Source organism: Eleutherodactylus coqui, chromosome 4 (genome assembly GCF_035609145.1).
Source record: "Eleutherodactylus coqui strain aEleCoq1 chromosome 4, aEleCoq1.hap1, whole genome shotgun sequence".
NCBI classification, from domain to species: domain Eukaryota; kingdom Metazoa; phylum Chordata; class Amphibia; order Anura; family Eleutherodactylidae; genus Eleutherodactylus; species Eleutherodactylus coqui.
The window spans coordinates 211,124,415-211,140,311 of NC_089840.1; the positions used below are offsets into that span (position 1 = coordinate 211,124,415).

The 15,897-nt window shown below is 41.4% G+C and overlaps 1 protein-coding gene across 2 annotated transcripts in view; it reads right to left on the bottom strand.

Annotated features, from left to right (window-relative positions):
• Window positions 1-304: 304 nt before the first annotated feature.
• LOC136626007 (solute carrier family 22 member 15-like) overlaps window positions 305-15,897 on the bottom strand; it is a 223,707-nt gene continuing 208,114 nt past the window's right edge. Inside the window, exons 11-12 of one of the 2 annotated variants that reach the window (XM_066600693.1) lie at window positions 7,544-7,696; window positions 306-1,068 (exon numbers count right to left, since the gene is read on the bottom strand). In XM_066600693.1, coding sequence (XP_066456790.1) covers window positions 1,042-1,068; window positions 7,544-7,696 — 180 coding nt within the window. In that variant the 3' untranslated portion in view covers window positions 306-1,041. Of the gene's footprint in view, window positions 1,069-7,543; window positions 7,697-15,897 lie in introns of both variants that reach the window. The other variant, XM_066600695.1, reaches the window with a different exon arrangement.

Genomic DNA, 15,897 nt, shown 5'->3' on the forward strand with positions numbered 1-15,897 from the left:
TTTCGTTGCTGGGGCAGAAAATTCTGCCGCAATTCCGCTCTGTGAATATACCCTATTTAGGCAAGTATGGCTTCCAGATGAAATAACGCTGCATGCTGTGCTATGTCATCTGTGATCTGAGGCCAGATTTGTGCCGGAAGCCCAGAAAACACGGCGAGTCACTTGACTGAAAAATAATTCAACTCAAACTTAGAATACAGAAGAATATACTGCCAGATAACTTATTTTCCCCCATCCTTTGTGAATAATATTTTCAATATAAGAGTATTTAAGTGTTGAGTGTGTAAGTTTAGATGAAAAAATACTGCATAAGAAATTTTATGGTGTTTTATAAAAGAAGCTATAAAAGTTACATGACCATAACCGGAAACCACAAAGTACAAATAGAAGATTTTAAATCTTGATTTACAGTATAAATGGCATTGAAAATAGCTTCAGCATATTTTACCTGATAACACAGTAAGGAAATGTCCAAGTCTTGAAACAAAAACTTTTAAAGTACATTTGGTCCATAAAAATACCCACATCATTCACAAAAGAGATGCAGCATTATTTCTCCTTTGCAAAGTATTTTCACTGAAGTATGAGATTTCATGGTTCTCATAAACCAGAAGACAGTGCACTTTTATAGCACCAAAGCGGAGATATAAAATAGTCCAAAGCAAAACTTTATATACAACATCAGATAGTCATTTCAGTATGTTTGTGTGTACTGAGAGATCTCAGATTGGGCAAAACTCTTGACGTAAAGATACATAATACTGCTTATTATAAATTATAACAGGCACACAGAAGGATTTGCAACTGAGGATATATGTCTCTATGTCAAACATTAATACAATCAGTATATTTGGAAAGAAAAAAAAATAGATTGTATCTGACGGAGAGTCGGAAGGGAAACCGTTGTATACGGTATCCTTACTGTAACATTTATAATGTCTCTTATAAAACGGTTTTAATACCAGAATCGCCAATGTCTTGAAGTCCATATCAGATGCTTAATAGTAAGAGGTCCAATGGAGATATGGAATGTGTCTGAGGTCATGTGTCATCTTCCTTCTGTTTTGCCTGCAAAGCAAAACCACAAATCTTTACAAACTAGCACTGTAAGAAGGATTTTGGAGAAACAATAGCAAAATATCTTTGGTAGTTCTTATGACAGACACTTTAGAAGTTGACCTAGAGTTAAACTATCTTTTTAACCAATGTATGCTTATATGATAGGCAGTGTGATAACAAAATGGCAATTTCCTTTATTTCTCTAAAATGATGTTTTTGTGCTGAAAAATCCATCTCAAGTGCTGGCCATTAGAGCTCTCTTCCTAACTTCCTGTCCATTGTCTGCGGTCAAGCGTGTTACACATCTCCACTGTTCAGTACTGCTGTACACTGTCTTTCATGTCTCTGTGTGAGTTACAGACTGAGAGCAGAATCTGCAGTTCTTTGTGCACAATATATAGAACACAGTACAACAGAAGTCAGGATCATCCCACCAGTTCTGAAAGAACCAAGAATCAGACAGGCATACACAATGCAGAGGGGTAAAGTAAGGGAAAATGTAGTGTACAAATCATATAATGGCCAGAAACAGTGTTATTCCTCATGTACACACAAAAGGCAGCTTAATCTGAAAAGTCATCTAAAACTGTAAAAGTAAATATCCACCCTTATATACTAGTTTGTATTTTTTTTTATAATCTAGACGTTATTATGTGCTAATCCAAAATTATGTGCTAATTATCTTTTCAGTATATCCTGATAGCTATTTAGAGATATTTTTCTAACACTAGGCTTCAAGTTTCCATTAACATGGATTTAAAAGAATCGGGTCATCAGAAAATGAACTATTTTTTAGATTACGCTTTTATGTAAAAATCATAATAACTGAGTTATATGACAACCTCATGGACCAGAGGCACAAAAGACTGGATGGGACCCATTGACTTTATGATAAGGAGTTGTGGGCACGCTCTGTGACATAGGCAAAGATCAATGTGCAGAGAGGGGAGTAGATGAGCTGTAACCAACACCTATTGTAAATGGCAAATCCTAGGCTATCTACAAGGAAGTGTTATGCTGCATCTGTTCTAGAGGCTCTGAACGGAGCCTCTAGTGAAGATGGTCTAAGATCCTGGACAAAACTGAACAGTATGCTGCGCCATTTCATAACTACTTCTTGAAGGACCCTATGACTTTAAATAGGGTCTATAACATTTCCTGTATTCTCGATGGCAAAAAAGCTCTGTAAACAGCAATATCCTTGACAGCAAAAATACTGGAGACTCTGACAAGAATTCCGTGCTAGTCAGCACATGGGGCAACCTGTGAAAAGGTGAGAAAAAAAAAAAACAACTGGGTATAATAATTTTTAAAGTGATGTTCATTTTTGCCGCCTTTACCATATCTGGACAATGATAATCTCTGGGCAAAACCCTTCCATAAATAATGTATACATCTTCACTAACATAAGGGGAAACTGAACACGGATCTTAAAATATTACTTGTTCTACAGGAAAGGATATCATTTTTTTACAGATCCGTTCCAGACATTGATGTATAGATAAAACAATTGAAGTAACCTACGGGAACACAATGATCTATAGCTGAGGGAATTCCGAAAGGGCTCAAGTGCTTAAGAAAACTGTACATTTGGGAGGTTCGGTTATATAAAAGCTTATGACAGTAATTATGACTTCACTACTCCTCAACTAAACATAGCAACAAGTACCAAAGCTGTGCAAGACTTTATTGATGAGGAAGGAGCTGCCGGCCTCTCCAAGGAGTTAATCATGTTATATACACATATAGACTTGCAGCATAAATGAACAACATATTAAAATCAACTACTATAATTGGCCCGGCTGCAATTACTAAATCATTTTATGTACTGCATATGACAGATTAAATATAGCTGTAGTTACATAACCACTGCAGCTCACTGAATAGACTCCCGGTGCCAAAAGAAAAATCTTAAGCAATTGTTTCAAGCAAAAAAAGGAAAGTAATTAGCCGAGAAAGTAAATGGGGTAAGCACTCCTTTTTGTATCTTCCAATTATGGAAAAAAAAATATGCGGAAATGAAATAAATTAGTACTATTAATTTTCTTTTTAAAGGCTATTTCCAGCCCTGTAAAATTATTTACTTTCAGTGTGGCTAGGCTGAAATTAGTATTTTCTAAGTTTGTGACTGTGATTGTAAGGAGATGTCTTAATGGAAGTAAACAGCAGAAAATGATACTTTACTTCTATTGCTGTACTATATTTTATCTGCGTTGGTGCAGTATCTGTCTAATTCAGTCTGCTGCAATGCAAAGCTTCTGGAAGCGCAGGGTATTTCCTATAGAGCGGTTTTATGCTTGCCTTTCTTGCTCAATGGCATATGATTGAAAGTCATTACACATCGCAAACTGTGCAAGAGACAACTATATGTAGATTCTCTAAAAGGGCATCTCTTCGTCATATAGAATAGGAAAATATATTCCCCTCGTTTACTGAATGCACCATAACGATAACAAACACACTGGTTTAGATGCTCATAGAAGGAGCAATAATACGCCTTTCATGTGTGTAATCAGAACCCATATTTCAGCATAGACTAATTCGAAACGTTACGTGATGTTTAATGTGGTATCTACTCCTATGGAAGTAACGGCCACATATTCTACGGACATATGCATTAAAACTCACCCAGCTTTATACAGGAGGATTGAAAAAGAATGGTGCAAAAATAAAGCCAACTTGTTTCATACATGAATTGACCTACAACAGCCAGAATGACATGAAACAATAGATGAACTCTTCAAGTTTTTATTGCACCTTACAGATGTTGGATATAGGTACAGTTAGTGAGACTAGACGACTTAAAATAATGCATCTCCACTGCAGTGGGATCAATATCAGAAAGACATGCCGGGACACGTCTGGGCAGAATTGGGCTACTGACTTGGCATCTGCCTTGTGACTATGGTGCCCACATCGAACATCTGTAAGGTCCATGAAAAACATGGAGTTCTTCTATGTTTTCTCTCATTCTGGCTGCTTTAGGTCAGTGCATGTATGAGTAAATAAGTTCAAGGCCTGTCTACGAGCGTATGCACTTTTGCGCCGCATATCAGGCATTGCATTTTTGAGCACTTTTCTGTGTTTTTAACCGTACTTTTTAAGCACGCAAAAAATGCAACCACGGTCTCGTCCATTGACGTGGCAAATTAGTCTCATTAGTTTCATATGGTCACACAAATGCGCAAGAAAAATAGAGCATGCTGCGTATGGGAATTCTGCGCGCAAGATACTCACATGTGAATGAACCCGTTCAAATCAGGGGGTTCTATTTTCTGTGTAGTGTGCACAAATCCACAGTGTAACACGGGTGTAAGTGAGTTTATGTGCACATTTCTGCTACACATTTGTGCAATGGCTGATGCATATTTAGGTGCACATGTGCGTGTTTTACTGTACTTTTTGTGCACACAAATCATGCGCATTTGTGCGCGCAAAAAATAAAATTTTTAACTTAATTAGTTCAATATGTGCTCTTTCCACGTGCAAAAGCGCAGCAAAATAGAGCTCTTGCATATTTTTTTGCGCAAACTAAATGCACCTGTAAAATATGCGCATGTGTACAAACCCATTGAAATCGTTGGGAACTACTCACTGTGCATTGCATACGCAAAACGTTAAACAAATGTTTTTTTGTGACACAGGCCTTAAGGCCCATTTAGACACAACAATTATCACTCAAAGCCGTCTTTTGAGTGATAATCGTTGTGTGTAACTGCACTGACATCGTGTAGTTTTCGTTATGCTGTCGCTCATCGTTGTCTTTCAGCGTGCTGAAAGACGACGAGGAGATTTATCAGGGATTCACAGCGGGATACAGCTGATACTATTGTTTCAGCTGTATCCGGCTCCCTGATCACAGGTTTAATATATAGAACAGAGCTGTCCAGCAGTGTTCTCCATACCCCGCACGGAGCGCTCAGCTGTATAACAGCCAGGTGCTTCATGCAAAAATCAGCTGGATGCAGAAGACAAGCAGGGCCACCCCATTTGTCTTCTGCATCCTCCGCTCAGAGCGCTTGGCTGTATGACAGCCGGGCGCTTCAAGCGGGGAACAGCTGGATGCAGAAGGCAAGCGGGGACATCCCGCTTGTCTTCTGCATCCTCCCCTGGGAGCACTTGGCTGTATGACAGCCAAGCGTTCTCAGTGAGGAACAACTGGATGCAGAGAACAATCGCCGACCCCGCTTGTCCTCTGCATTCTGCGCTGGGAGCACCCAACTGTATGACATCTTTTGAGGGATAATCGTTGTGTCTAAATGGGCCTTCAGTTTTGCACCATTCTTTTTGATTTACCCTGTATAACTAAGAAGCAAGGTGAACCATTTCAAATATTATGTCCTCTTCTGTTAAGTAGTTCAAAAGGGTTTTTTCAGAGATTCAAGGAAATTCAGGAAAAAAAAACATTAAAAAACCCAAACATTTTTAGTATTCTTGAAAGAGATGGTTTCCACTGGTGTGGAATGTAACTTTCCCAACCTCCAAGCCTACTGGAGATTTACATCACATCCATTGAGATGTCAAGTTATATGTCACCTAGGTACTCATGGCAAGGCTCTGATGTTGCATCCTTATTTGAAAGCATATATTTTTTTTTACCTCAAGCACAAAGTATCAGACTTTCCCAAGATTCCAGAAGACCACTTTATTATTAGTTAATTGGAATTCCTAATTTGTTCTTTTTTAGGGAAAGGAGGTGACAACAGAGTTGGCTACAATATTCCAGAGGCTGTAACTTAGCTTTGCAAATACCTAAATGACAGATCTGGTATTCAGTAGCTGCGGCAAGAAAAAAAAAAGGGTGCAACTAAGGCTGGGTTCAGACCCCATTGTGGTTTATACTGAGCCTGTCCGTCACAGCATTACTGAATAGCTGATAGTAATCAAATGGAACCATTGACTTTAATTGGAAACCAAAGGTGCAAACACTGGACCCCATCTGACATGGTTTCTGTTTGCTTCAGTAATTTTGGGAGAACACAATGACGTAGTCAGCTATGCTATTATGTTCTCCAAAAATGACAGAAACTGTATCAAAATAGTCTCCTACAGTAGTTGTTAGCCATGTAACACAGCTAGCACTCACTGTGTATGGAGGGGGCTCAGTTCCTGAGCTTGCTGCAGACAATCCCTACGTACATCCATTGCATGTTTACGGCAGATGTTGCCAAGGAGTTAAAGGGGTTTTTCAGGTTTTGACACTGTTGGCTTACCTTTAGCATGAACCATCAACGTATAGAGTAATCATAATTAAAATTAGACATGTTAAGAGGTCTTTAGTAAAAAAAAACTATGGAGCAGAATCCAATAAAAGTTGGTGTGTATACACAGTGGAGCAGGGGGGTGGGGGATTAGATTTCTCGAAACAAAAGTAGCCCCAATTCAAATATCTGGGATTGCTGAAGATATAGCAGTAAATCAACTAATGGCTAAGAACCATCCATTGTGGTCTGGGACAAAATTATGTTCACTATACAATGGCGTTTTGTCATGTTGGAAAACCCTCAGATATGGTTTGCACATGTTCGATAAATTTGTTACCACCTGGCCAATAACAGCGCTTAACCAGCAAGGGATGTTTAAGTAGCGTGAGAGTCACAGCACTATAGTCATACTGTACCGATCAGAGCAATAGATTGCCAAGATCCTTTTAACTGCTGCATTATACGGTATATGCCATCCCATGTGTGTAAACTTTTATTGAGTTTTGCCATATAGTTTTTTCACTTGAGACCTCTGAACACTTATTTAATTCTGATCACCCTGTATGATTCCGGTTGTCCTGGGGTATAAAATCAAAATTAAGGAGCAGCTTGCTAAAGAGATGAACCCTTTTCTTTGCAGTACCTAAAATAGTGATTAAAGGAGTTTTCTGTTTTTTTTTAAATTTATGTTTTTTTTCTGTTTTTTGAAACTTATGGTTTTCTGTTTTTTAAAATTGAGAGTTTATCATTAGCAGTGAACTTTAAATATATGACTGATGAGCTTCTGAGGGGCAAAGCAGCAAAGGCAAAACCTGCCGGAGCAATGCACCTCCTTCATTGCGGTACGCAGCACAACGACATCAATAAACGTGTGGCTGGCTGTAAATGAGCGGGGATAAACTTCTGCCCACAAGGTAACCATGGACTTTGTGACTTATAACTACAAATGTAATAATATTCCTTTCTCCGTACTGTACCTCTAGAAACCAAAGTGTGCCATTGTTACTAAACCTAGAATCACAGCCCGCATACCATATAATCAAGGACCACTTGTAGAAAAAAAGAATTATTGCCTTTACACAGAAACAATGCGCTCCTCGTATTATACACAATAAAGCCGCTATTTAGTTTAGAGTTGAATTTAAACTAGAGCAGAGTGCGGGTTTTGCTAGAAATGTAGACACAGCAGGTTGTATTGGAGAACTACTAAATTGACATAGGCTACACATCAAGCCGTCTTCAAGATAATGTACCTTTCTTTCCATCCGCTGATGTCTTACCTTGTTTAACAATTGGTATGCAGGAGACTGTAAGTCTTCAATGCACTCTGCAATTGGCTTATTAAGTGTTTCTGGCAGTAACAGACTCAGGATTCCTGCTGATATGCCACTGATTCCAAATGCCAAGAATGGCATTGATGGATTAAGAGATTTCTGGAATGGAAATTACAGAAAGAAATGGAACTCAAATGATATCATGCATACCAGTACAGAACGTTGCTTTCATTAACCAAGCACAACACCCGCAGAGTTTTCTGAAACCCAAAAATGCTAGAAATTGAGAACCGGTGTTCTGTAAGAAATGGTAAAATGTACACACAATAGCACTTCCGAATATATACACGTAATTGTTAAGTACTTGACTTGCAAATTCACCTCGTGCACGGAGAACCTTATTTCCGAGTCTGACATAACGACTCAGTTTCGGCACAGTTGGAACGGTTCCGATATTGCCGCTTCCCTTCCTTTCGAATTCCTTTTATTTGGGTCATCACTTTTGGAAACCTTGACGATTTAACAAGCGTGACATTTATTTTGGTTCTTTATTTGTTGTCAAGGTTACAAAGCAATAGGGATAAAATTGAGCCTCCCACATTTCATGCTGGATATCGAAAGCTGGTTTATGAAGTAATGTGATCTTTATATTGGCCGGCAGTTTGATGCTGTCCATATGCATGTTGCATCTGTAGATGAGTGTAGGCGTGAAAGTCTTCAGAGAGTTCACATTATGCATGTCCTTTGCTCATTACCGTTGCCCTTTAGAAGAGCCAAATCATGTATAACAAATACTGATGGGAATAAACGCCAATTGCCCACAATTATTGGCATGCTGTGAGGAGTAGACTAGGCACAGTTTCTTTGTGATGAAGGTTTGCAGAATACTCGGCAAACATTGCAGAAAGTCATTTAGACTTGTTTATTTAAAACTGAAAGCAAACAATTCGATAGTTAACAGGGAAAAAAAAAAAGAAATCTTGTGTCGGATGTGCCGTCAGCTCCATTCCCAGCCAGCCTTAGATACTGGATTTGCATTTTACAGCTGCCTTTCCCCTATTTTGACATCACTATAGGGGGAATCTCCTAAGATTATTCATCTCTGCACCTCCGTTCTCCAGGTATATCCGTTTATTAAAGTGGTTGTTTCATCTCGATATCCTCTTTCTCTGCATTCAATTACGTCATGGGAACATCATTTGAATAGCAGCATGTATCAGTCGATTTCCTCTGTAGCGGAGGCTAAAAGGGAATAGTACAGCCTGTTCTACAAGTCAAGGTAATATTTTTCGGAGATGATATTTTATTCTGTTTGAAGGCTTCCGGTGTGATTCCCATAGTTTGGCTCCATTCTTAAAGCCGAACAATGAAAGTATGTTGGACATGAATGACTAAAATGAGGTTTGTCCGGCTTCTGGCATGCAGGACAAAATTTTTGCTTGACAACATAGTGCAGCATGCTGGGCCATTTCACATAGAGGTTCTTAACGGAGTCTACAGTGCAGATGTGATATGTGAATAATCTTTTCATCTTTTGATCTGTTCATCACTCACGTAAACACAGGAACCAAACAGTGGTTTTAATGCCATTCATGCACAAATTATCACTGCCGTCAGTGATTTGCTGCAGGGGTTACATGAATGATGAACAGCAAATGATCGGCGCAGGAACTTCTGGGACTAGATCTGTGGATGCTGGGGCAGAACTGATGGAGCTGGAGGATATTTCACAGGCGAGTTCTGTGTTTTAGGCCTCTTTCACACGGACTACAAAATCTTGCTACAAAACGCATATATGTGAGGCCACATCCACATAGGGGGTGACTATCACACGATTTTCTCGACAGTGCTACTAATCGCATGTATGTAGAGCCCATGCCTTTCTATGGGTTCTTCCACACGAGCGATGTTTTGTAGCATGCGACATTGCGTGACTGCAAAATCATGGCATGGTCTATACAGCCGCAATTTGCAATTTTTTGTAGCCCGCGCTTCCCTATGGAGCCTTCCTCTCTGTTGCATCGCATCGCTGCGATACAACTTCGACAGTATGAAATCCTACTGTAAAAGAAATAAACTAAGCCCTAGCTGCAGAAAAATAAAAAAACAAACAAACAACAAAATACATCACCTTAGAAGCGCTGTCCGGCTCCGCTGCATCTTCTTCCTGGTCCCCAGCACTGTTGTTCATCATCTCTTCTAGCCGGGGATTGAAAAATCCCCACCTCCTGGAAGAGCTGCCTCTGATTGGCTGTGACTGGTTATAGAGCGCTGGCTCTGATTGGCTAAGCGTCAGAACACTCAGGCAATCAGAGGACCGCCAATGCGATATGTCTGCAATTTTCTTGCTTCGCTTTCGTGGCGCCCGTGTGGATGCAGCCTGAAGCCCATGGTTTCAAATTTGTTCTTTCAGGCTACAAAACATCTCTCATGTAAAAGAGCCCATTGGAAACCACGGGCTTCACATACATATAAATTTTGTAGCATCTCTACAAAATCTTGGAATTTCGTAGCTCGTGTGAAAGAGGCCTTAGTTTCACACAATTATATGCCTTTGGGCAATTTTTAGGGGTGTCTGAATACCCCTTTCAAAGGAAACCTGTCACCAGGTTCATGTTGCCCGAAACACAAGCAGCATGAGCCCAGGACAGGTATACACATTATTCTGAAATACATGCACGGGGACAAACGAGGTTTTATTCAGAACTGAGTTTCGAGTCGAGGAGGTTTGCCACATGGGCCTCTCTCCGCCAACATCATGTAGAGTGACAGATCTCTTCCCTATACACAAAAGGGGAGACAACTGGCACTCTACACGATGCAGGTGTGGAGAGGCCAGAGCGGCCCATCCCCGTGACTTGGAGCTCAATTCCGAGTCAAACTTTAAAGCGTATTTATTTTGAAGTGCCGCAGCGTTTGAGAATATAACATACACAGAGACGATGTGCATACCTGCCCGGGGTCATGCTGTCCGTGGTTACAGCAGCATCAACCTAGTGACAGCTGCCCTTTAATTCTAGTGCATTACACACCTATGATTACAGGAGGGGGGATTTGTACATGTTATGTTTTATCACCCTCTATAGTTACAGGAATTAAAACATTTGCCACTCTGTTTTCCTTAGTTTCGCTATTCATCTTTTCTTGCTATATCACTACTCTGCTTGCAGTGATTAGGAATAGAGATGAGAGAGCATACTCGCTAAGGCAAACTACTCGAACGAGTAGTGCCTTATTCGAGTACCTGCCCGCTCGTCTCCAAAGATTCGGCTGCTGGCAGGGGGCGGGGAGCGGCGTGGGAGAGTGGGGCGGAATGGAGGGGAGATCTCTCTCTACCTCTCTCCCCCCCGCTCTCCCCTGCTCACCGCCGCAACTCACCTCTCACCTGTGCCGGCAGCCAAATCTTTAGAGACGAGCGGGCAGGTACTCGAATGAGGCAGTACCCGCTTGAGTAGTTTGCCTTAGTGAGTATGCTCGCTCATGTCTAATTAGGAATAGAGATGAGCGAGCATACTCGCTAAGGACAATTACTCGATCGAGCATTGTCCTTAGCGAGTACCTCCCCACTCGGAAGAAAACATGGAGAATCCGTAGCGGGTCCCTCCTGCCCCGCGGACATGAGGCATTAAAATAACAATTACTCACCTCTCCGCACGCTCCGGATTTTCCCTTCTTCGTGGCTTGATCTTCTCTCCGTCGCGGCCGGATCTTCTTTCTTCGGCCCGGCGGATGTGCTCGGCACGCCGGCTGTGTGCCGCGCGCATGCGCCGGGCACATCCGCCCGGCCGAAGAAAGAAGATCCAGCCGCGAAGGAAAGGAAATCTGCATCGCCCAGGGCAAGTGAGTGTAATTCAGGCGCGGGTCTCCCGCGGACCCGGACGGCCTCCACAGGCTTCAATAGAAGCGGCCCCCGCGGGCAACCCGGGCCTGAATGGAGCATGTCCATTTTTTTTCATGCTCCATGATTTTTTAAATTCACTTTTATTGACCATCCATGGGTATTTATCTACCCGCGGGTGGTCAATGCATTCCTATGGGGCCGCGGATCTGCGTGCGGGTGAAGAGTTAAAATCCGCTGCGGATTTTAATTCTTCTTTTCCCCGTGGACATGAGGCCTTACTCTTACTTGCTGAAAAAAATGATATCCCTTCCAATAATGTCAGAGTAGGTAATTCTATTGCTTAAATCTAGATATATAATGTCACCAATGCTCCGTAGTGTATGATCTGAAAGCAATTTCTCTTCCATTTTTGCAAAAATGTTATGCCAATTGCCATTAATGTTCTTCTACTGAATAATATCTGTAATGAGAAGCTAATACTGATAATGCTGCAATCTAAGTACTTTACTTGCTCAAAAGTACACTTTAAAGAAAAACACTAAGATGGAGAGAGAAATGACGGAGTATGTGATTTTCAAGCCGTCTTCATGGAACATAATTAAAACATTTGTTACGCTGAGTTATAAGGTTCCAGCATTTGTTAGACAACCGTAAAAAGAATGTGTCAGAAAGAATGTAAAAAGGTAATTTAGCTTTAGATAACGTATGCTCCCTGCAAAGGCTTTATTAAAGTCCTCGGGGGTCTAATTGGCAAAAAATTAAATAAATAAATATATATGTATTAAAACTGCAAGTACGTTGAACTACTGCAATTAAATGTTGGTTATTCAGCTTCTAATGTATTTCGCTAGTAGAAAAAGACCTTGTGGGGTGCTCCCCCAATTAAAGGGGTCATCTGGTTACCAGACAAGAATAACCCAATAGGTCGAACTGTGCTAAAACCTCAAAAGGACCCGTACTTACTCGTTCCTGTCCTCTGCTGTGGGGATCCAGCGCTACAGCCAACCATCCACCGATGTTTGTTGCAGAAGAGGAGGTCACAGTATCTCATGTGACTGCTGCAGCCAATCAGAGGCTACAGCGTCATCATTCTGAATACTGCTTTCAGGGCGCCCAGGATGTGAATGCTAATGATAGGAGAACAGGCAGTGATGCTGCGGCCTCTGATTGGCTGCAGAAGTCAGTTGATATCTAATGAGATCATCTTCCACAACAAACACCGGGAGGACTTCCTTTGTTGTTTTAGCACAGTTGGACCTATACAAGGGGATTGTTGTCCAGTAACTAGACAACCCCTTTAACTAACATAACCAAGAGTTCTTCATTCAACAGATATTAGTAGAGGCCACTCCAAAATTAACCCTCAGGCTAGACTAGATTTGAAGGGTACTTTATTATAGACTATTACAGCCGGGAGTGGTCTTGCTTTTGGCAGTTTTCTCCATTCAGCTGTACTGCAGTTATGGAAGCGGTAAGGGGCTTGTTGATATGTGGTCACCCTCTACCTTTATTCTCCACCTGGATTGCAGTAGTTACAAGCCTCCTCAACAGGTGGCGGTCCCAGAGATGAGACTTGCAGACCTTTATGACATAACCTGTAGACGGGCCAGAATGGTCAATATTTAGAATGCCATTTAAAGGTGTTCTCAGATTCTAATCCTAGAAGTTCCAATGGCCCCCACTCGTCCCCATACTGCTCAGATATAATTTATGTACACTATTAAAAAAAAGTATACGTTTGCCTTTTATGGCGCACAGTCACATGATACAGCCACTCACAATAGCCAACATGCTGCTCCATGAAGGCTATGTTTTTCTCATTCCCTCTGACAACTTCCTGTTCGTCACATGATTGGACACTGAGCAAATTTAGTAGTACAGTGAGATGTGGAGAAAAAAAAGACTACTGCGAGATAAAGATGGCTACCTCCATAGTTTGCGCTATTTTAGCAGCTGTGGAAGATGTTGAAATATTTATTGGCTGATGATACGGATAACAAGGAGGAGGAGGTTTTCTTATTTCACAAAAATACAGCGGGTGAACTGAAAAATGGTAAGTGTATGATCTAAGTAATGATATGCTTGTGAAACTTAGGATTCAATTAGTTTTCCATTCTCCAACATTACATTAAAATTTAAATAACCGCTTTCCATGTACTTGAAGTTCTCAAACTTTAACTACTACTTAACCTTAATTTCTCCCAACCGGGGATGCCAAATTATATGAACCATTTTTATCTCCAGGAACTCTATTATTTCAACTAGCTTTTTTTTATTTTTTGACACCTTAGTTAATAAATATTATGTATATCATGCACTTGCCATTTTTCAGTTCATCCGCTGTACTTCTATCTATTATCACCTCGACATTTGTAATTTTTACAGGCACATATAGACTAATCTATTCTGTAGTGAAGGTCGCCATGACACACAAAGTCTGCGTTCTTTGAGTGTGACTGGACAGAGGTGGAATAGGAAAACACGGAGCGGTTCCGCTTGGAGAGTACTCTCTTGACATACTAAAAACGCCTAAGGCCGCCTGCACACCAACGGGTCGGATTCCGGATCCCACACTGGGCACCCCACCTACCTGTCTTTATTCTCCTTTATCTGGACGGCTAGCCATCAGACATGGACAGTACAGATTTTTCAACTTCGTGGAAGGGAAGCGGGTCGAACAGCTTCCATTGACTTCAACAAAAGCCGTTCGTGCGGACACAGCACAAAAATAGAGCACGCTGCAATTTTGTTCTGGGAGCAGAAAATTGCAATTGATTTCCGCTCATATGCAGGAAAAAGCCCTTTTCCACAGCACGCTATTGCCAGTATTTGCTGCAGAACCCAGGGGCGGATTTCCACCCTGGATTCCGCAATGCAAGTATGCCCGTGTGTAGGCGGCCTAAGAGTGAGTGCAATGCTCTATGAGAATAAAGACAAAGACCCTGAGAGTCCGCAATTTTTAGTGTGATCCGGGAACCGGGTGTTATCACCCACATCATAGACAGAGAAAGGGAGGATGATCCCTGGCTTGTCTTCAGAATTTTGCACACATGCGCAGTCTGTGCTGGCTACTGTGCATGCGTCTAGCTAATGCTGCGATTAGATGGAACGATTATCCTTCAGAAAATGGTTCAAATGAGTGAAACTGAATCATAATCGTTCAGTTTAAACGCAGCAAATGACTGAACGATGAACAAGAATCGGATGCATGTCTGCCAGGCCCCATGGATTTCAATGGGAGCGTTACACCGCGATTAATGCACCGTTCAAAACGCCCCATTAATCGCGGTAAAAAGTGCCTGTGTGGGAGAGGCCTTAGGCTGAATTCACACTGGCGATTTTCCAATGCAAGTTCCATACAATTCTGAGATGGAGAGAACTCACACGGGAAAAGAACCCATTCATTTAAATAAGTCAATTCACACAAGCGATCTTTCTCGCGGAACAATAGTCCAGGTTTTAGAAATCACTGCATGTTCTATTTTTATGAGATTCTTATTCAAGAATCACCCATTATTTTCTAAGGGAGCGTGAAAAAAACAGATCGAAATTGTATACCATATGAGTGTGATGCGTTTTTAACATATTGCTATGGGGACTGCATGAAAAATAACCAAGAAATGCAGAGCAGTAAAATACATGTGTGAAAAACAGATAGAAATCACACATGAAAATTGCAAAAATGCATTAAAATCATGAAAATTGTGTGGAAAACAGTTTTTCACTGACCTAAAATCACACTAATTCAGGGTATGATGGAGTTTCTTTGCTGTTTTCCGTACCACGGTGTTTCCCTGATAAGACCTACCCCGATTTTGGAGGGGCTTTAAATATAAGCCATTGTTAAACTGCATTTAAAAAAGCAATACTCACCTAGTTCGGTTCCCTCGCGCTGGTCTCTGAATACCCCCCCCCCCCCTCCAGCAAGCTAATGGTCCAATTGGTTAATTGGTTAACTCAGAGCCAGCGCTCGATTAACCAATCACAGCCGTTCATTGAATGACATAATTGAATGGCTGTGATTGGTTAATCGAGCACCAGTTCTGATTGGCTGAAACGGCGCTCGATTAACCAATCAGAGCATTAGCTTGCTGGAGGTGGAGCATTCAAGCCCCGCTACCAGGAAGAAATACTCTGTCGGTGTTCAGGAGAACACAGCAGCGACCGAGACCAGCGTGAAGGATCTGAATGCCGGCTGCTAGGCGAGTATTATAAGAACCACCCACCACCACCACCACCAAAAATAAGAGACTGTGCCTCTTTTGGGGCAAAAATCTATATGAGTGTCTTATTTTCGGAAAAGCACGGTACCTCGAGCTGTGAATTGTAGGTCACTACTAGAGGTACACGACCATTTTCTAAAATCCGGGCGTACCTGTCTCTTTCTCTTCATCTGTACTGCAGATGGTCCGCACGGCACGCCGTCGGACATGTGCAGCATAGTTTTTTTTTTTAAACTCCTGCCTTTTACGCATCATTGTCTAGCGATGAAGTGGAATCTGCGACCTTTCCACAATGT